General features: G+C 37.3%; 1 protein-coding gene across 2 annotated transcripts in view; it reads right to left on the minus strand.

The window, feature by feature from the left end:
• Nucleotides 1-21,791, minus strand: part of PRTFDC1 (phosphoribosyl transferase domain containing 1) — a 61,133-nt gene that overhangs the window by 14,707 nt on the left and 24,635 nt on the right. Inside the window, exon 4 of one of the 2 annotated variants that reach the window (XM_060782419.2) lies at nt 6,530-6,595. The exons of the other annotated variant lie outside the window; for it this stretch is intronic. Coding sequence (XP_060638402.2) covers nt 6,530-6,595 — 66 coding nt within the window. The remainder of the gene's footprint in view (nt 1-6,529; nt 6,596-21,791) is intronic. 2 annotated transcript variants of the gene reach the window in all.

Genomic DNA, 21,791 nt, shown 5'->3' on the forward strand with positions numbered 1-21,791 from the left:
CAGGAAGCTGCATAGCATGTTTAATTTGTATGCCTCACTACAACAAACCTGCCCATTTTTCTTTGTTTGGAGGACATGAACATGCTTTCACTCATTGGACTGTGTTCAATTTAGAAATCCACAGACAAAAAATATCCTCAAAGCTCAAATAACACCAAATGCAAGCAGCATCATGAACTTCAACAAACCTTTTATGAATGAAGAATATTGAAATTATTTTTTTAAATTAAGAAGAAAAGAAGAAACAAACACAGAGAAAGTTATGAATGGAACAGGGGAACAACTATCACTCTTTTCTCTGTCTGCTCTTAACATCTGGAATATTCTATCTGACCATGTAGGTTTTCACTTTACTGTTAATTTGCTTTACTGGTAAGGGATGGAATCCAGATTTTGTTGTTGTTGTTGTCGTTGTTCATTTGTTCAGCCGTTTCTGACTCTTCGTGACCTCATGGACCAGCCCACGCCAGAGCTCCCTGTCAGCCATCACCACCCCAGCTCCTTCAAGGAATCCAGATTTAGTAAACCATAAATGTAAATGGAGTTTAAGTTACTGATCCTATTGACTTCAATGTCTCTCCTTTTATTCATAATTAAATCTAAACTTTTCAATGGTGCAGAGCCAGACTAAACTGAATTTAGGTCCTTTTGAAGTAAATGGGACATATTGATCATGACTAAATCAAGTTCCATGCTTTATCACCTGCGTGAAGTGCTTTAAGCTCTAATTTAGTTGTGGACGGATATATAAATATTGTAAATAAAGATAGTTACTGTCAATGATATGCTCAAATAGATCCTCCATTTATTAACAGTATCTCTTTATGTTTATGCTTGGAGGCATTATCGTTGTTGGAGCATGTAAAAATCAGATGGTGAGAGTATTAACTGAAAAATGCAAAGCTGAGTGGTTGAGCCATGACTGAGAGGCTACCTGAGCCTGGGAGTTTTGGCAACAGTTACATCTTTAGGTTTTATGGGCAGGAGCTTCCCAAAACAAGTTAGCATATTTTCTACTTCTTAGCTGCTGGAAGGAGATCCCTCACATGGACACCTAAGGAACATCTGAATCTCTCTCAAAGGACATTGTGTGAGTCAATGCAACTGTTCACATGACTGTATATCTGTTGCTCTGCATAACTAAGAGTAAACAGCTTATTCTTTACTTATCACCTACATTACATACCTTTACTTTAGCAAGACAATGTGTGGATTGGCAAAGACGTGAGCTACGCATGATTTACATTCCGCCGCAATCTTTGTATCTGTGGCAGAAAAGTATCCATGCTAATTATATCTGTTGAAGGTAGGCAGGTAAACTGTCAGCTGCATGCCTGTAATCCAGCTAGTCAAGAAGAGTTCAATGTGGAAGAAAGAATTTCAACAGAGAATTCCTTCAGCCACAGGAACAGAAATCTGAAGCTGCCAAAATCCTTTTTCATGGGCAACTGCACAAAGCAGCAGCAGAGTTTGGGTTCTTCCCAAAAATCCTGACAAGGCTCTTTGTTGGGGTTTAAGACTGGATACTTCTGTTCACAAATAAGATGCATGGTATTCAGAACATGATTGGTGTATTTTTACTATGCTTTTCAGGTTCAGAGGTCTAGGGTTGTTAAGAGTTAATCATCTTTGCATATTTATAGTCAGGAATTGACTGATATGCAGGATGTATTCTCATTCACTGGACCAAGTTTGGCACAAATACCCGATATGCCCAAATTTGAATACTGGTGTGGTTTGGGGGGGGGGGGTTGAGTTTATCATTTGGGAGTTGCAATTCCTGGGATTTATAGCATTCTGAACTTCACCATCGATGGAATTGAACCAAACTTGGCACACAGGACTCCCATGACCAACAGAAAATACTGGAAGGGTTTGGTGAGCATTGACCTTGAGTTTTGGAGTTGTGGTTCACCTACATTCAGAGAGCACTGTGGACTCAAGCAATGATGGATCTGGACCAAATGTGACCCGGATACTCAATATGCCCAAACATGAAAACTGGTGGAGTTTGGAGGAAAACAGACTTGACATTCTGGAGTTGTAGTTGCTGAGATCTACAGGTCACTTACAGCCAAAGAGCATTCTGAAGCCCACCAATGATAGAATTGGGCCAAGCTTCCCAACAGAAAATACTGTGTTTTCTTATGGTCTTTGATGACCCCTCTGACACCTCTCCTGACCCCCCCCCCGGGTCCCGACCCCCAGGTTGAGAAACACTGTTCTACGGGTTTCCTATCCCTGATGTAAACGCTAGCAATTTACCATTAAAAGCTTTGTTGATGTAGCAGTAGATACATTTACTAACTGGTGACAACATGGTAAGCCAACGAAAGCTTTTTTAAAAAAATCTCCTTATGCAGTCAGTTTTTAGGGTTTGTTTTGCAAGTACTCCAAAAATAGCCTTTCAATTCCAAAAAAAAGGTGACACGGGTAGTTAATACATGGCTTTCTGATTCTTAATATATCTCAAAAGGTGGCAGTAAGCCTCTTTTAGAAAACGAAAATGAAAAGGATTTTTCTGAAACATATCAAGCTTTATCTAATCCTGTCAACTGGGATTATTTAAATAATCTGTGAGCAAAGAGGAAAATAATCATGTACTGTTTATAACCACTTCTGTTGCTGACAAATTTCTGAAAGGTCGCTTGCATTTAACACCGAGGATATTTATAACAAAATTGGTACATTTACATAACCTTTGTGAGGACATCCATGATGTCATCAGTTAGAAAAGGAGGCCGATTCTAAGAGGACACTGGCAGGAAACTGCTAATTCATCTTTGCAAAGAAATTGGCATAGCGGGCAATAGAAATGGACAGTTCGGTCTATTTCTAGTTTGGGATTTTTTTTGTCTGTGTTCTTTCCTAAGAATATTCTGTGCCATTTCTGCTTGCGTTTGCAGATTCTGATTTTTTAAAAATCTATAGTGAAAATTATACTTAAATGTATAACTTAGTGTTACACAGTATGATCTTAGAAGTTTTTAATAATAAAAAGTAATAGCAACTCCAAGCATCAAAAAAGCTGACTGCCATTGAGACTACCATTCCCTTCTTCGAAATAATATTAATATATTATATATTACATGATATATTACCATATATACACACACACACATACACTATATATATATATTAATATAATATATATCATAATATATTATTATGAATATAAATTACCATCTGTCAGCTGCAAAAGGTTATGCATACATTAGGATATGCATACATTATTCGCCAATACATCACTCACTCCTAGACACTTGGGAAGTGTCTGATGTGTGATCCAATACAACAGCTAGCATAATGATCTTGTTTGCTATGTACTAATCTTGTTGTGTTTCAAATAATAATAATAATAATAATAATATAATAAGTGTTTTTAAGGTTTGATATGTTTTTAATGATTATTTTAATACATTTATTTATTTTTATGAATGTATGTTAACATGGCCTTGAATCGGTGTATATGTATGTATGTATGTAAGCCACCTTGAATTCCCTATGGGTTGAGAAAGGCGGGGTACAAATAGGGCAAATAAATAAATGAATGAATAATAAAACTTTATATACCCTGTACCATCTCCAGGAAGGGATTCGGGGCGGCTTTCAAAAGCACTTAGTAGTGCAACAAAATATACAAAATACAAAAAAGTACATGAATATATATAAACAATAACAATGTAAATTTACATAAACAAATGATACATAAAATATCATATAAACCCCCTACTGATTAAAAAAAATCAGTAAAATGCAGCAGTAGCTGCAGATGTAAAGTAAACTGTATTCCATATCAGTCACATAAAGTGCCAGAGTGAGACAATTCGCTTGGTCCTCGCTTTTTAAAATCTGAAATTCTAACCATGGTCTTAAAATGGTGGTCACGAGGGAACCATTTCTCTACTTCCTCCCATTACACTCTAAACACATGATTAGAAGCTTTTGCTTGTATTTTAGGACATAACTGTCTGCAAACAAAAAAACAACAAAAACATAATAATGTTTAAAGAGAGCCTTCAGATCTACTTGTAACACTATAAGAATTGAAAAGATTGAAAAGCCGATTTTGGACCACAGCTTTCAGAGTCCCTCAGCCAGTACAACCCATAGGAACTGTAACTTTTTCCAATTGTGATTCAGAGAAGCACAACATTTCAAAGTAATTTGAATCTAGAGTAGAACTACATTCTTATTTGTACGTTAAAAAACAAGGACATGCAGATCAAATTGATTTTCTTCAAAATTCCTAAAACTATCCCAAGCAATCTGATTAGCCTGCAGGATCAATTAAAATAAAGACACTTTTTGTTGTGTTATTGATCTCTAGAACTCAGTATTGCCAATTTTAATAAGTAGTGGCTAACCCGATCTCAGGTAGAGTCTTCCTGCCTCTTCTAACTAGTTTCCAAAACTAAATTTGCAACCTAATGCTCACAGAGTATGTGCTCTTCTACAGCCTGGTAAGTGACTTGTTCAGCCTCCATATCTTGTACTGTTGCCACCTTTGATTTTAATCAGGAAGGGAACATTTTAGTTAGAGCAAGTAAATTATATCGTTTTTAATCATTCTGCAAACCAATCAGTTGAAGGGAACAAAACAAAAACCGAAATAATTTTGTGAGGAAATGTTTTAAGCATGTCTCTTTTCTCCCTTTCCTCCCTCCTCCTCCTCCTCCTCGTCTTGCCTTTTACACTTATTGGGAATGGAGAGAGAGTTGGGGAGTACTCCTTTAACTGAAGTGTAAATGCTGGAGGAAAGGGGGGGCGGCGGCGTAAGAGTGTCGGATAAGATGGAATGTCAGATATGCGAAAGTCGGATAAGCAAGACTACTGTAATGTAAAAAAATCAGAGATGTTGGTAACAAGGACATTTATTAACATGTAATAACTGGTCAAAGGGCATGCACTTAATTAACTAAATTTTTAATCAGTTCCATTCCAAGGAATAACACAAGATAATTGCTCTTACAGTGGAAATTAATTTTAATATCCTGTTCAATTTTTTTTCCTGAGGCTTGCTCTTACGATTCTTTCCCACACAGATCATCTGCCTAATGAAATAGGTCTTTCTTCTTCAAGCAATGTTTTATATCACTAGGTTTGGATTAAAGAAAGAATTTTGTCCCTGAACAAATCTCTGTTTGTTACAAACGAGTAAGTTCAAATAAAGTATCTGTCTGTGGGGAATCTCATATGCTTTCCGGGCTAACAAATGCTTTGAATGAAATATTAATCATGACTGCTTAAAAATAGTGGCAAGTTCCATGATTTAACTTTGTCAAGATCAATGTAGCAATTTTTAGAGCCAAAAAGTACAATTGCTACATTCAAATACCATGATAAACCGCAGTTTATCACACAGGAGCAAATATGGGCAAATCTTGATCTCTCAAACTCCTCATTCCCCAGTTCTCCTCCAACACAGATCTGAGAAGGGTCTTGAAAGTTTTTGTTTCCATATTTAAAAAATTAACTGTGGTTTGACTTGTTTGAATGTCTAAACAGCTTGCAGTTATTCTTAATTATAATTTTTTTTAAATCATGAAGAGTTATTGTCCCAACACACCAGTAGTACTATGCTGAGTTAATGATTACTTATGGTTGTAAGCTCCTTTGAATGGTCTAAATCAGTGGTTCTCAACCTGTGGGTTGCAAGATGTTTTGGCCTTCAACTCCCAGAAATGCTAACAGCTGGTAAACTGATAAACCACTTGAGATTCCTGGGAGTTGTGGGCCAAAACACCTGGGGACCCACAGACTGAGAACCACACGTCTAAATACTCTAAAGCAGTAGTTCTCAACCTGTGGTTCCCCAAATGTTTTGGCCTACAATTCCCAGAAATCCCAGCCAGTTTACCGGCTGTTAGGGTTTCTGGGAGTTGAAGGCCAAAACATCTGGGGACCCACAGGGAGAGAACCACTTCTCTAAAGGCACCGGATCCTGCCTCATTTTGGGAACTTAGGTGAGTCAGCCCTGTTTACTTCTTGGATGGGAGACCACCAACAAAGATCAGGTGATATAGGCTATATTTCTGAGAAAGGAATGAGACAAAGTCACCTCAAAGTAAAAACCTATAAAATTTGTGCGGTTGCCGTAAGTCAATAGGCACATGACCAAACTCGCACACTTTTTTAAACCATTGCTCTCTCTCTCTCTCTCTCTCTCTCTCTCTATATATATATATATATAAGTGTCAAAAAAGTACTTTTGTGATTACAATTCCAGAGTGTTAATTCTGGCTGGGAGATTTAATAGAATCATAGAATAATAGAGTTGGAAGAGACCAGATGGGCCATCTAGTCCAGCTCCTTGTCATGCAGGAAAAGCCCGATTTAGTAGACTGCGGTCCAAAAAAGTAACATTCCCAAGACCGACTGAGTGATTGATTTGAAAATGATTTCGTTTTGTGGTTGGTTATATGATTAGCATTCTTTAAAAACAAATATCTGGAACCATATATTTAACCAATGGCATCTTGGGTTTCCAAAGTGATACCAACATAATATTATTTAAAAGTTTACAAACCTTTCCAGACAGCTTTGAAAAGTCATCCCCTCCTATGATTTGTGTATCTTGCATGGATTGATCATTCTGGAAAATAAAAATATGCAACATTGTATTTTCATATAGGAAATGGGAAAATCTGCCTTGATGTTTAGTAGAAGTATATCTTATTGTTTTTAATTTAAGTTTGGCAACTTTACATTTTTCTTTAAAAATGCAATGTTTGTCATTTCATGAATGAAAATAAGAGTATTCCTGATTTAATTATATATAGATTTCAATAACATTAAAACTATCTGAATTCATATTTAGCCATAATCTAAAACCCATCAATAAGGCATCTAGGGATTAACCTCAGCAGAACATAATTCCAAGGAATACATTTAAACTGTGTTGAGATCAGTCTAAGTTCCTATCCCTTTTGAGCTTCAATGCATGCAAATGCAGACCGGTTTGCTAAATGTATGTTATTTCTCCTTTATGTAATAAATAAGACTTTCAAGTGTTTAACTTGAGTGGATAGTGACCACACTTTCAAGTTTATGAAGATCACCAATGATTAAAATTACAACACAGGCCCACAACTTACATTAATATTATGGAACCTTACAGATTACAGGGTAATATCACTTAGAATCAAACTTTAATGAGATAGCCTTAATGGCCTCCCACTCAAAAGTTCAGCTGTTCCCAGAGAAGTTGGGCTATGACTTATATGACCTCCAGTCAACCAAGTCAATGGTCATACTGGCTAGGGATGATAGGAGATTGTCTGGAACCAGCTTTTGATGGGCTTCTTCATATTGAGCAAAACAGTTTACTAAATATTATGTAGTAAGTTTATCATTCAATATTTTTTTCTAGTGAAGTCACCGTGCCACAGAAAATTCTGCCACTATAGCACTTTTTTCAGGTACAGTAGAATTTGGGTGCAAAAGAAGTTCTGCACACCTTTCTGTGAAAACTTCATGTCGTTTGGAAAATTTGCTTCTTTTTTTTTTGCATTACAACCCTTGGAATCCCATAGCTGGGATAGCCTGTGGTCATACTGGTAACATTTCCAATCAACATCAAACAACAGTTGGTAAACAATGGATATGACAAAGAAAAATTGTCTGGGGTTCCCACTAGAGCAGAACCTACTGAATCAGTTCTTGAATGTTGAGTTAACATTTAAGTAAATTTAATTCATTCAGTAGTTCCCTTTTAGGTGGGACTAAGAATAGGATTTAGACCAGTTGTTCTCAACCTGTGAGTTCCCAGATGTTTTTACCTTTAGCTCCCAGAAATCCCAACAGCTGGCAAACTGGCTGGGATTTCTGAGAGTTGTAGGCCAAAACACCTGGGGACCCACAGGTTGAGAACCACTGATTTAGACCACAAAATAATTTCCTTGAGCATGAGGAAAACGGAACATCTGCTAGAACTCACTGCATTATCCAAAACAAAACATAAATACAGTTTGAATTTCTCTTAGAAAAAAGTTATTGGGGGGAAAACACAAAAGTAAGAGTCTTCCTTATCTAGGCTTTTTTTTTTTTTTTGAAGGAATTCTCCACATGGGCATATTTATGAAAAGGGCTTTGTTTGTTTTTTTAATGAAAAAACCCATTGAATGACTTTGTGGCACATTTCCTTTGCATTTTAGCTACTGGCTTCAGGAGCAACTTTGTTCCTGGCAAAGAACTGGAAAAATGAATCCAAGAGTCTTTTCAAAGCAGAGTTATACTAGCCAATAAGAAAAGTTAAGGATTGTATAGCTGTGAGCTGGCTGCTACTGGGGAAACTGCTATGTAATTCCCTTTTTATATGTTGTTTTATGTAAATTTGCTGGGTAAATTTACATTGTTTTTTTGTTGTATTTGGATACTGTTGCACTACTGAGTGGTTTTTGTGAGCCAACACGAGTCCCTTCGGGGAGATAGTGGTGGGATACAAATAAAGTTTATTATTATTATTATTATTATTATTATTATTATTAATTACTGTCAGTTGGCCAACTTTCAAGCACTTAGGTATAATGATTCAAGATCTATCACAATTTTCCACTACAAATTAAAGAAATTGCAATCTCTTAAATTTATCATCAAAACGTCAGAGAACAGACAGCAGATCTATGAAGTCTGACCTTCTAAGACATATGGTACCAGGCGATGCCATGTAAGGTCAGATGCCCTCTTGGTTTCAATACTGGAGCTCTACATGGTCAGCTGAATTAACAAGTCAATAGGAATGCACTAAGACATACATAACTCAAATATCAAATGTCTACCCTAGCCTGTCTTTGGGAGAAGCTTTTGGATAGATTACCCCATTCCTTCTGTCATTTGACCAAAGACTGTCTTGGTCCACTGCTTCTCAAACTTATTTTCCCTGAACTGGTACTAGTCTACAAGTCGTGGTGGTCTGCTTGCCTGCAAGGAGTTTACAGGAAGGAAATATGCAGTTGTGGACAATGGGCACAACTATGTTATCAGTCTATGGTCCAGTTTCTATATCAGACAGCTAACGATGGACTGCTTGAAACCAAACACTCTGTCGCTGAACCTTTGCATTAATAAACAGGTTTCTTTTCACATGTGAGGCCTCTCTCTGACCACAGCTGAAGTCATTTGAGGAGTTCAATTTTTTGCTCTCAGACATATGATTGGCTGGGATGCAGGGCAGGGTTTTCTAAGTTGTGGTAATGGGCTGTGGATGCCTATCCTGTAAGTAGAGCAACCTTTACCTCTTCATGGCTTTTATGTGAGTTCTAAAAATGAGTGGTATTGATCTGAGGGGTATCTGTTGCCTACGATTTTTATAGCTTTGTTTCAGTCCTTTTAAAAAGCACAGGGATGGGATATATTGTAAGTATTGTCATATAAGATATTCATATGAACATGCTTTGTCTATTGTAGGGGTCCTCAAACTTTTTAAACAGGTCACAGTCCCTCAAACTGTTGGAGGGCTGGATTATAATTTGAAAAAAAACAACCATGAATTAATTCCTATGCACACTGCATATATCTTATTTGTAGCGCAAAAAACACTAAAACAATACAATAATTAAAATGAAAAACAATTTTAACAAATATAAACTTATTAGTATTTCAATGGGAAACGTGGGCCTGCTTTAGGCTGATGAGATAAGCTTGATATTGTTGTTGTTGTGTGCTTTCAAGTTCTTTCAGACTTAGGTTGACCCTGAGCGAGGGCCAGGTAAATGACCTTGGAGGGCCGTATCCAGCCTCCGGGCCTTAGTTGGGGACCCCTGGTCTATTGCTTCAAAAGGACTCATTAAAGGTGTGATGAAACCTTCTGACCATTGCTTCTTCCACGTTGATGGGCCAACAACCTACAGAGAAACTCCTTTACCAAAGACTGTTATCTAGCATTTGATTGAGTCTCTGCAGTGCTTTACAGAAATAGTCACACACTCACTTTACTTTTCACACATTTGTTGTGTTTCAAATTGGAACTGAAATGTATTTAACTGGCACTGTTACTGTCTGCTGTACATAAGACACTCAACCCTATGAAGATGCAAAATACTTTGATTGTGATGCAAAAGTTAGCTTGGCTTTTGCAAGGCAAGGTGGAGACATTCCTGAATAGCAGCCTTAGAAAACACCTATCCACCTCACCCTACCATTAGATTAGGTAGTCAGAAAAATGTGTTAGGAACTGAACTCTACCAGATGAAATAAACTGGGGTGGAGGAGTGTGTAAAAATGGCTCTTGGTCTGCTGACCGGTTCTTGGAATGATCTGCAATGATCAGCACAGACTTTCAAAGGTCCATGTAAACAACAATAGAACTCTTTCCTTACCTGGCACCTATACCAGTGAAATGATGAAAATAATGAGTAAAAAGTGTAGAAGGAATGTATGTATGGGAGATTGGGAGCTCTTTCTGGTATTACTACAAATTCTTAGGCTCACAATGCTTCATTTCTTGTATATGTCTCTTGCATCAAATTTGGGAATCTTGGAAGTTTTAACAAATAACAAGAAATCAATCATTTCATACCAGAATTGCAACGTTGGAAGAGACCACATAGCCAATCAAATTTAATCTCTTTCTCAGCAGATGAATTTCAGCTAGAGTAGTGGTTTTCAACCTGTGGGTCCCTAGATGTTTTGGCCTTCAGCTTCCAGAAATCCAAACAGTTGGTAAACTGGCTGGGATTTCTGTGAGTTGTAAGCCAAAACACCTGGGGACCCACAGGTCAAGAACCAATGAGCTAGAGCATCCTCAGGAGGTGCCTGTTAACCCCCTTTTTGAAGATGTCCAGAAACAGAGATCCACACAACTTCTCTAGATCATTGTTTCCATTGCTAAACAGCTTTCGCCATCAAAATGCTCCTTCCAATGTTCAATTGAAATATACCTTCCTGTAACATAAAACTACTGGAGCTCATCCTATTCTGTGTGACAGCAGAAAACAAGCAGCCTACTCTCTGTGACATCGCTTTTGATATTTTAAGAATGCAATCACATCACCTCCTCAGTCTTCTCTTCACTAGGCTGAATGTGCACACCACCCAACAACTGTAACAAAATAACACTTCAGACCTGACATTTACCCTTGGTAATGGTCAAAGCATCTAACTTACTCTACTGAACTGGACATTTAATCTTAACTTGGTACTGTAATCTAAATCCTTCCTAACAATGAAAGGCTGAAACTATAGGCTGCTGTTTGATGAGGAGATTCCACCTGAACATTAGGAAGAACTTCCTGACTGTGAGAGTAGTTCAGCAGTGGAACTCTCTGTCCTGGAGTGTGGTGGAGGCTCCTTCTTTGGAGGCTTTTAAGCAGAGACTGGATGGCCGGCCATCTGTTGGAGGTGCTTTGATTGTTATTTTCCTGCTTCTTGGCAGGGGGTTGGACTGGATGGATCATGAGGTCTCTTCCAACTCCATGATTCTATAATGAGGAAGTTATCTGAACATTTATTTGATCTCATTAGTCTATAGCCCTGTATCTGCTTGCTCCAGTTTTAGTCCTTGATCTAGGTAAGTTTTGGACAAACATCACAGGCAATAAGACTAAAGCCTTGTAAAGTTTACTGTTGTGTGTGTATGTGCCTTCAAGTCACCTGTCAACTTATAATAGATATAAAATATTCCATACTTTGACACGAGTTTTCAGAATAAGTAGAATGTAAAAAAAAAAAAACACTTTGAGGGTGGGAATTGTATACGTGTTAATTTACTGCACCTCCCATGATTCCTCACTATTGGCTATGGTGGCTAGGTCTCCAAAAGATATCTGTAGACCATACAAAAGAGATGAGTAATAGAAAAACCTTGCATTATATTCCTAAATCCACTGTTGGATAATATTAGGATTACACCCAATATTATTGTTATTGGCCAAAATGTGAATTTTGGGCTTCTGTCCCCTCCAATGAACATTCTCTTTGCTTTGCATGTGTACAACACGCTTTTTTACAGTCACCTTCTCAACCCTTCCATAACAACAGCAACTTTTGCATTGCCAGTTCTTTCAGTATTAGATCATGTCTTTAGGACTGGGTGGGGCAGCCTTTTACTATACTTTTCCTACTTTTGTGGGAGACCAGCAAGATCTTGAATCCATGTGCAATATACTGGGTGGTCTTGAGAAACAAAGAGACCTCATCTTACTGATGTGAACATTGCACAAAGAAACACACATCTGTCAGTTTGCAGTAGCTGTGCAAAAAATGGAATCTTTTAAAACTGTTCTAGCAGAACAAAGGCTACCTTAATTATGGCACAGACACAACTGTAATAAATTTCTGACCCTAGCTCATTAAACTGTTGACAGTCCTTTTCTGTACATCCATTTTCCTATCATCTAAAGTGTTATAGGTCTTTTCAAAGGAGGTCTGTTGATCTAGTGCTCATAGGAAAAACCCATGGGAATTTTGGCAGAAAAATATCCAGCAGATGTAGATGCTGGGTGTGTGCAGACAATTCTTCCATTATAGTCTTGTTTCATTCAGATTCTGAATTACCGTATATACTTGAGTATAAGCTGACCCAAATATAAGCCAAGGCACCTAATTTTACCAAAAAAACCTGGGAAAATGTATTGACTCGAGTATAAGCCGAGGGTGGGAAATGCAGCAACTACTGGTAAGTTTCAAAATAAAAATAGATAGCAATAAAATTACATTAATTGAGGCATCAGTAGGTTAAATGTTTTTGAATATTTACATAAAACTGTAATTCAAGATAACACTGTCCAACTCTGATTAAACCATTATTCTAACCTTCTTCAATGTAAATATGCTTACATATCCTTCCAATAATAATGAATAGAGTAAAACAACAACAACAATAGTGTAAAATAATAAATGTAATAATAACAATACAGTAAAATAATAAATGTAACAATAACAATAATAGAGTAAAATAATAAATGAAAAAATAACAACAATAATGAAATAATAAATGTAATAATAACAACAAAGTAAAATAATAAATAATCCTGACTCGAGTATAAGCTGGGGGAGACCTTTTCAGCTTAAAAAAAGGACTGAAAAACTAGGCTTATACTCGAGTATATACAGTATATTATTTTTTAAAGTAATGTATTAAGTGTGAATAATTATTTCTTCAGATGTCAACTCGTTGCTTTGAAAGTACAGTAATGGATCATCAACATTTTTTTTCAATTAGTTATTATGGTTATTATTATAGTTACTAATATTAAGGTAAAGGTTTTCCCCTGACATTAAATCCAGTCGTGTCCGACTCTGGGGGGTGTCTGTAGACACCTCCAAGGTCATGTCGCCACCATGACTGCATGGAGCGCAGTTATCTTCCCGCCGGAGCAGTACCTATTGATCTACGCACATTTGCATCTTTTCAAACTGTGAGGTTGGCAGAAGCTGGGGCTGACAGCGGAAGCTCACACCGCTCCCTGGATTTGAACCTGCGACCTTTCGGTCAACAAGTTTAGCAGCTCAGAGGTTTAACCCTCTGCGCCACCGGGGGCTCCAATATTATTATTTAGAAGAATACAACTAAAATAAGAAAATGACCCAATGGCATTTTGGAATTTCCCCCTCAAATATTTTTGAGTCATGGTTGACTGAATCCATGCAGAACTTGTGGATACGAAGAGCCAACTGTACTCTATCTGATATTTATCTTGATCATTCCTGTTTCGTTTTCCCTTTTTTTTGTTTATGTGTCCTTCCAAGTGATAAGCATGCAAGTAAGGTGCAAATATTGTATTGTCTATAATTCCCTGAAGATTCTTCAGTGCTGTTTCTTCAGATATACTATTTATTTATTTGCTATATCTATCTCCCGCCCTTCTTACCCCGAAAAGGACTCAAAGCAGCCTAACAAGCAGGCAACAATTTGATGCCGCATAACATACATACAATAAAATAAACATATACATTTAAAACCAAAAAGTTAAAAACATAGCAACATTAAAATCAATTATTAAAACCACGCAGTCTAAAATCACAATCCAATGGTGTTCTAGTCGTCATTGCACTATTCTGTATTCATTTATTGCACTGAAAATTACTGTCCAAAAGCTTGGTCCCATAACCATGTTTTTACTTTCTTCCTGAAGGTGAGGAGGGAGCTAATTTTGCTGGGGTCAGAGTTCCATAGATGAGGGGTCACCACTGAGAAGGCGCCGTGTCTCGTCCACACCAACCACACCTGTGAATGAGGTTAGAGCGATAACAGGGCCACCCCAGAAGATCTTGAACTCCGAGGGAGATCATAGAGGGACATACATTTGGACAGATAAGCTATATCTATATCTAAAAATGTACTACATCGAAAAATGCATGGAAAACTGTATTACACCATCATATTAATCTGTCCACTCCAGCCTTTCCCCAACATTTTTGGCTAAAACTCTCATAGATACTAGTTAACATGATAAGAGAACAGACATCATGGGTTGACGTTTGGAAACATCTAGACGGCAGCATGTTGTGAAAGAGTGCTGCTCTCCATGGCCCTTATCATCACCTTCTAACTCGTAATGCCAAGGACTAAAGCTGGCAATGTCTCCATCATTCTATAAGACTCAATATATTCAAGGTTTATTTAAATGAGAATGACTTTGAAGGGTGTACTCTCCAGTTATACTGTGACTCACATTTTGCCTTCTAGTCACCAGCAGAAAATCAATTACAGCATGCCCTTCTTCCCACCTACTCCTTGTGAAAAATCCATAATCTTATCCTCTATATTTGCCTTAGAAGTGTTTGATTGAAATGAGTACACATTTTCATTTATTTTTAGCATGTTGGGAAGAATTTATCACCAATTCCGGATGTACACTTTATGGACATGGAATTTGTATTCTTGTCATTCTTACAACAGGAAATCACTTTTTCTTGTATTTGTTACTAAGAAGAGATTCTAAGAATGGGAATGCATCGTGATTAATAGGTGTTTGCAAAGGAAGCAGTCTTCTTTATATGGAAAGTTTTGCTGGAAGACTGAGAGCTTAACAATGAAAGTGCAACTTTCAGGATGCCTGCCGGAATCCTAATTTTAGTAGCAATACCAAGGAGTTTAGTCATTTGGCTGAGCTGTGACATTTAGACGGTCTTATCCATTCGTAGACACTTTAATTAATCAAGGAATTAAGCAGCATGGTGCACTCCAATCTTGTTTGTGCTGCTGATTTTATGACTGCCTCAAGATTTCAATTATATATGGCTAAATGGTATTTTAACACTGTTGTTGTTGTTGTTGTTCAGATAACTATGTAAGATGGCTAAAGCAGGAACTGAGTCTTTCATCTGATATTTTCGAAAGTGCATAACACACTTATGTTTCGGCATGAACCCAATGTGACGTGTGGCAGAGCTATCTGGATTAATTTGGGGAGGGGGGAATGCAACATTCTCCTTTATATTTAAAGATCCATGCATTAAACATTTGAAGAGGAGCTGCAATGAACTGAAACATATCCATTTGAGAGAAACAACTAGGATCTGTCAAAATAATGAGGAGGTATGTTTAGCCCAATGAGACAGGATTGTTGTTCATTCGTTCATTTCCGACTCTTCGTGACTTCATGGACCAGCCCACTCCAGAGCTCCCTGTCGGTCGTCACCTCCCCCAGCTCCTTCAAGGTCAATCCAGTCATTTCAAGGATACCATCTATCCATCTTGCCCTTGGTCGGCCCCTCTTCCTTTTTCCTTCCTTTCCTCCCAGCATAATTGTCTTCACTAAGCTTTCCTTTCTTGTCATGATGTGGCCAAATACTTCATCTTGGCCTCTACTATTCTTCCCCCCAATGAGCAGTCAGGCTTTATTTCTTGAAGTATGGACTGGTTGGATCTTCTTGCAGTCCAAGGCACTCTCAGACCTTCCTTCAGCACCACAGTTCAAATGCAAAGGATCACCGCCTTGTTGTGGTGCTGGAGCTTGAGCACCTCAATGATGCCCGTGAAGGGCCACCCAGGACGGGACAGGACGGTTGTGGCAGAGAGGTCAGACCAAGCATGATCCCTGGGGAAGGCAATGGCAAACCACCCCAGTATTCTTGCCAAGAAAACTAAATGGACCAGTACAACCAGAGAGACAGGATTATGGGACCAATTTGCTAACTGTTGGCCTTCTTAGTCTGAATAGGGTTTTGTTTCTATTGAGAAGCACACATGACTTCTGACCAATTATGACTTTTAGAAATGGATCACTGAATCTATCTTTTTTTAAAGGGAAGAGGAAATAGCATCTGGAGGTTGGTTTCAATTGCATTTAAAATATTTTTACTCTTAACTGTATTCATTTTTATTTGTGGTCATTGACAGCTGTCTTGAGAAGGCAGACACGCAGAAACAGAATTAAATAAATAAAAAGAATTCTGATGGATTACACTATGTAACATGAGTTATAAATGTCATTTCCTAATTGGTTATATCATAAAAACATGGAAAAGGTTTATTAAGGTGCAAAAACTTTGTTTTTGCAGCACATCCTGCAGCATATTTTACTATAGCTTTTCCTTGACTATTTCATAGAGTCTCAACCAATTAAGCATAGTTTGTGGGAAGTACAAAAACAAAGTTTCTGGAGTATAACAACTACTTTCAAAGTACGGTATATACTTGTGTATAAGCCTAGTTTTTAGCCCCTTTTTTAGGGTGAAAAAGTTCCCCTCAGCTTATACTTGAGTCAAGGTTATTTATTATTTTACATTATTATTATTATTATTATTATTTATTATTATTTCACTGTCACAAAAACATAGTATGTCACAGCAAACGAGATCTATATGCTGGATTTCGTATCATAAAAATCACAAGTCGAACACTTCCCAAGTGTCTAGGACTGTATGATTTATTATTATTATTATTATTATTATTGTTACATTTACCATTTTGTTCTATTATTATTACATTATTTTACTTTATTATTGCTGTTATTATTATATTTATTATTTTGCTCTATTATTGTTATTATCACATTTATTATTTTACTTTATTTATTATGGTTAGGTAAAGGTAAAGTTCCCCCTGACATTAAGTCTAGTTGTGTTTGACTCTGGGGGTGGTGCTCATCTCCATTTCTAAGCCAAAGAGACAGCGTTGTTCATAGACACCTCCAAGGTCATGTGGCTGGCATGACTGCATGGAGTGTTGTCACATTTCCGCAGAAGAGGTACCTATTAACCCACTCACATTTGCATGTTTTCGAACTGATGGGTTGGCAGAAGCTGGGCCTAACAGCGGGAGCTCCCCCCACTCCCTGGATTTGAACCACCAACTGGCCACATGACCTTGGAGGTGTCCAAGGACAATGCTGGCTCTTCGGATTAGAAATGGAGATGGGCACCACCCCTCAGTCAGACATGACTAGCCTTCATGTCAGGGGAAACGTTTATCTTTACCTTACAGTATTTTAAACCCGCTGTTAAACAGAGTGGGCTATATTTGCAATAATTGCTTCATTAAAATCACCCTAAGTTGTTCTATGGAAGAAAAATCCTTATTTGGAGAAAAAAAACTATTTATCTATGTACCTCATCTTTCTTCCAACAAACTCACAGTTGTATGCATAGTTCATCCCCTCTATACTTTATCCTCACAGCAACTTTTATAGGACATCACACTGAGAGCTACTGAGTGGCTCCAACCCATTTAGTTTCATGTCTCCCCAAGGACTCAAATCTGGATGTTACAAGCTCACTTTAAACATGTTAACTGTTTTCATCTTTTTATGGTTTAATAAATTAGTTTTTGGTGAATCACCCTTTTCCACCGTAATTATTTTGCAGGTTTAAAATTTTAAAGAAACCTTATAGGATTCCTATGAATATATATCTGTGAATATTTACCTTGGCTTCTGTAAAAGGAAAACACTGTTGTATTTGTAGAAATGAACTTTAGTGACATAGGATTTCTGGACAGATGTACATTTGACACTGTTGCTTAAATCCAACTGCCAGTCTTAACTAGCATAGACTTAATGTATCAAATGAAACTTACATAAATATTGATTTAGAAGTCCATAATAAATTTAGTGGATATACTTATTTATTATTTATTATTATTTATTTACTATATTTATATCCCCCCCTTTTTCATCCTGAAGGGGACTCAGAGCGGCCTTACAATTGGCAGCAATCTGATGCTATATCAACAGGTAATATAATAAACATATACATTAAGACAAAAAATTAAAAGCAATACTTGGGAGTAGCAATTATATTAGGCCCAAATAATGTTTTGAACAACACAAAGAAAAATTGTCTGAAACTATGTTTTTAAAGTATTAGTATTTTTACTTTTTGATCTTTACTTCACATTGAATCTCAAATACTTCTACTACAACTTTCCTCTCAACTGTATAAATTGAAATGTCTGATTTCTATCTCTTGTGTTTCTTAATGAGACTGCAAACCTCAAAAGCACTTTATATAACTTATCTCCACAGAACTCCTCTTGAGTAAATTTAAATTACCGTATGTGCTCTAAATCTTATAATCCACCAGTTTTCAGAGAAAACAAAATGTAAAAATGGCCTTACAAAAATTCAAGCAAACTAGTATAAAGATAAAGAACCAGCTAGGGAATCTAATATGTATTGTCTCTCTAGGACAGCTGCTTGTTTAATTAATTAATAACGTTATTATAGAATTATGTCAGTGCTGAAATTCCAATTTAAATCAATCACTTTTAATTTAAAAATAAATCTAATTTGTTGACTATTTTATAGAAAGTTATCTGAAAACTTAATTGTTTTAAATCATCAAATTTATCAACAAAACACACATGGAGAACACATTTTGGCGCATATGTTTAATAAAGGCCTGACTGATATTCTGCAGCTTTTAAGTCACAAGTGGAAACTATTTCCATACTTTATTCTGAGCGACTACAGTTCAACGCCCTTGCAGATGGTCCCTAAATTACACTGTAGAAGACTATTGGGCAAGAGCAACTGCAACAGTGAGATGTTTTCTAATGACGAGTCCTTTCAGAATCCAGAAACAATGCAATATATTGTGTTTCTCCACTCTGCTGTAGATTAACCTTCCACCCGTGGCGTCACTGTGTGAGCAGTGTAAGCTGGGAGGGAGGACAGAAGAAAGACTGTACTGAATGCCGTTCAACCACTAGCAGGGATGATTTAACCTCCAAATTTAATTACATGAATGAAAAAGGAGGATGAGTGGGATTATCTGCTGGCTAGAACAGCTTAGTAACCCTGTGCTGTGAACCATGCACATCTGATGAATCCAAACTCCCTGCAAAGTAACAGCTTTCTCAGATTTCGACCAATAAAAACATCTGTCTAGACTACAGAAAATACTTAAGAGAGCCTGACGTCTTCCTCATATTTATGAACATATTTTTTCACTTGGTGATAGTTCTATTTACAACACAATGTGCTTCTACTTAGAGCTGTCAATCAAATTTATTAGGTTTACTTATAATATCAGAGAAAAGAGAGCCTTAGGTAGTCTGCAGGATACTGCGGTGTACCTATGGCATTAGGCCCTGGGCATTTATTTATTTGATTTATATCTACTTTTCTCCCAGAACTAAAACTGACTTGTAACATGATTTTAAAAAACTAGTGCAGGTAAAAACACAATTAAGTGATAATGTTGAAACATAATTTAATCAATTACAATACTAACACTACTGAATCAAAATAATAACATTGAATCAATTACAATATTAATACTGCTGAATCAAAACAACAACAACAACAACTTTATTTTTGTATCCCGCCACCATCTCCCCGAAGGGACTCGGGGCGGCTTACATGAGGACCAAGCCCAATCAGACAGAGTTAAAATATAAAACAATAAAAACACATATACAACATCATAAAACATAATTAAAACATTATTCATTATTCATCACACAACAACCAGTAACCAAGCATAATGGACATCTCTGAGCTAAGGGGCCAGGGAAAGGCTTGTGCAATACAACTGTCAGAACAGGGCTACTGGCAAAGTACAAGAGGCAGATAATAAGATAAGGCTGGAGGGCAATTTTAAAAACATTTCAACAAGGACAGCAAGCATCTTCAGTAGCCAAGACAGTCATCCAAATCCTGCCTAAATTGGAAGGTCTTTGGATGGATCTACACTGTAGAATAAATACAGTTAGACACCATTTTAACTGCCATGGAAACATGGGAGTTAGCATTTTATATGTTCTTCAGCTTTTCCTGCCAAAGAGTGCTAGTGCCTCACTAAACTACAACTCATTTGAATTCATAGCACTGAGCCATAGCAGTTAAAGTGATATCACTTTATCTCCTAAAACAGTGGTTCTTAACCTGTGGTCAATGGACCACCAGTGGTCCCCAAGAACTAAAATATGGCCTGTGGCCTCACCATTACTACACTGTTGCAACAAGAGCAACTGGTCTCGTGAAATTCTCTTACAGTGCTGAGGCAATGGAGGTGTCAGGAGGGGAAAGGTTGACTACCCACAAAAGGTGCAACATGCCTGACGGCTGCTTCTCCTTCTCCTCCCTCCCCAAATAGAGCCATTACATATGGTGCCTGGAAGTGGGGACACCTTGGTGCCTTCATTTTTAGGCCTTTCCTGGTGTTATTTGGGGTGCTGATTCAGAAAATTGTATCGGATAGACCGCATTGGCTCTAGATTATTAAATATAGTTTTCTACGGGCAAGCAGATGGTGACTACTGGATGGCATATGATCTGTATCAGAAACTAGAGCTGATGTGGTCTATCCAATGCAGTTTTCTGAATCAGCACCCCAAATAACCAAACTGAATATAAAGTTGCCAAAAAACTGATTCGTAACCCTTTTGGTACTAATGTTGGAGAGTGGTCCCTGATTTAAAAAAGATTGGGAACCACTGTATTAGAAGAAAGATACATGGGGCTGGAAGAAGCAGCCAGCAAGACCTTTTCTCACATCTCCATCAATAATAATAATAATAATAATGATAATGATAATGATAATGATAATGATAATGATAATAATAATAATAATAATAATAATTTGTATCTGGCTCTTATCTTTGTAGCTGAGACACAAAGTGTCTCACACACAACTTCTAGGGATTGTGGATCCTAAGTAAACACTCAAATTCGGTGCTTCTGTCACCAGTGACAAACAGAGCATTTCTTCCAAGATGACATCCGTTGGTTCATAAATATGCTAATCTAGGGCAGCCATTTGTAAATATCTGCATATAGCAGTCAAGATAAGGAAACCACTTTGTGTATAGACTATTTTGTCTTCAGGAACCGCTGCGGATGTAGAAAATATATGTCTTTATGTCCATTTGAGATGCAATTTTGTGAGTTAACATTAGTATTGTTTGGAAGCAATTTGGGACACAGCACTCAGAACAAGAGATCATGTCTTGGGAAATGTCCACTTTCCAGGAATGTGTATTTTACAAACAGCAGGCCCAGTGTTGCTTTAACTCCACAAATAATTTCTTAGCAATAAAAAGTCAGTGGAAAAACAAAGTAATCCCACAATTATGCTCTCAAGAGCATACACACCCTTTCCAGCGATGCGATATTCCATCCAAAGTGTCATCTTTTACAGTTTGACCCTGAATTCCCTCTGCAGAAACACAATTCTTACAACGCTATGCACATTCAGGGGTATTTACATTCCTATCCCACTTTTCTCCTTTGTGGTATAGGTTAGGCTGATATTCTGCTTGTAGGTTTCCCAGAGGTATCTGGTAGGTCACTGTTGGTTGGAGTAGGTTAGATGTTTTGGCCTATCAGATGATTTCATCTATAATTCTTATCAGTTTACTACACATTATCAACGACAAAGTGTTCTTCCAGCAGTCACCAGCC

This window comes from Anolis sagrei, chromosome 6 (genome assembly GCF_037176765.1).
Source record: "Anolis sagrei isolate rAnoSag1 chromosome 6, rAnoSag1.mat, whole genome shotgun sequence".
NCBI lineage: Eukaryota > Metazoa > Chordata > Lepidosauria > Squamata > Dactyloidae > Anolis > Anolis sagrei.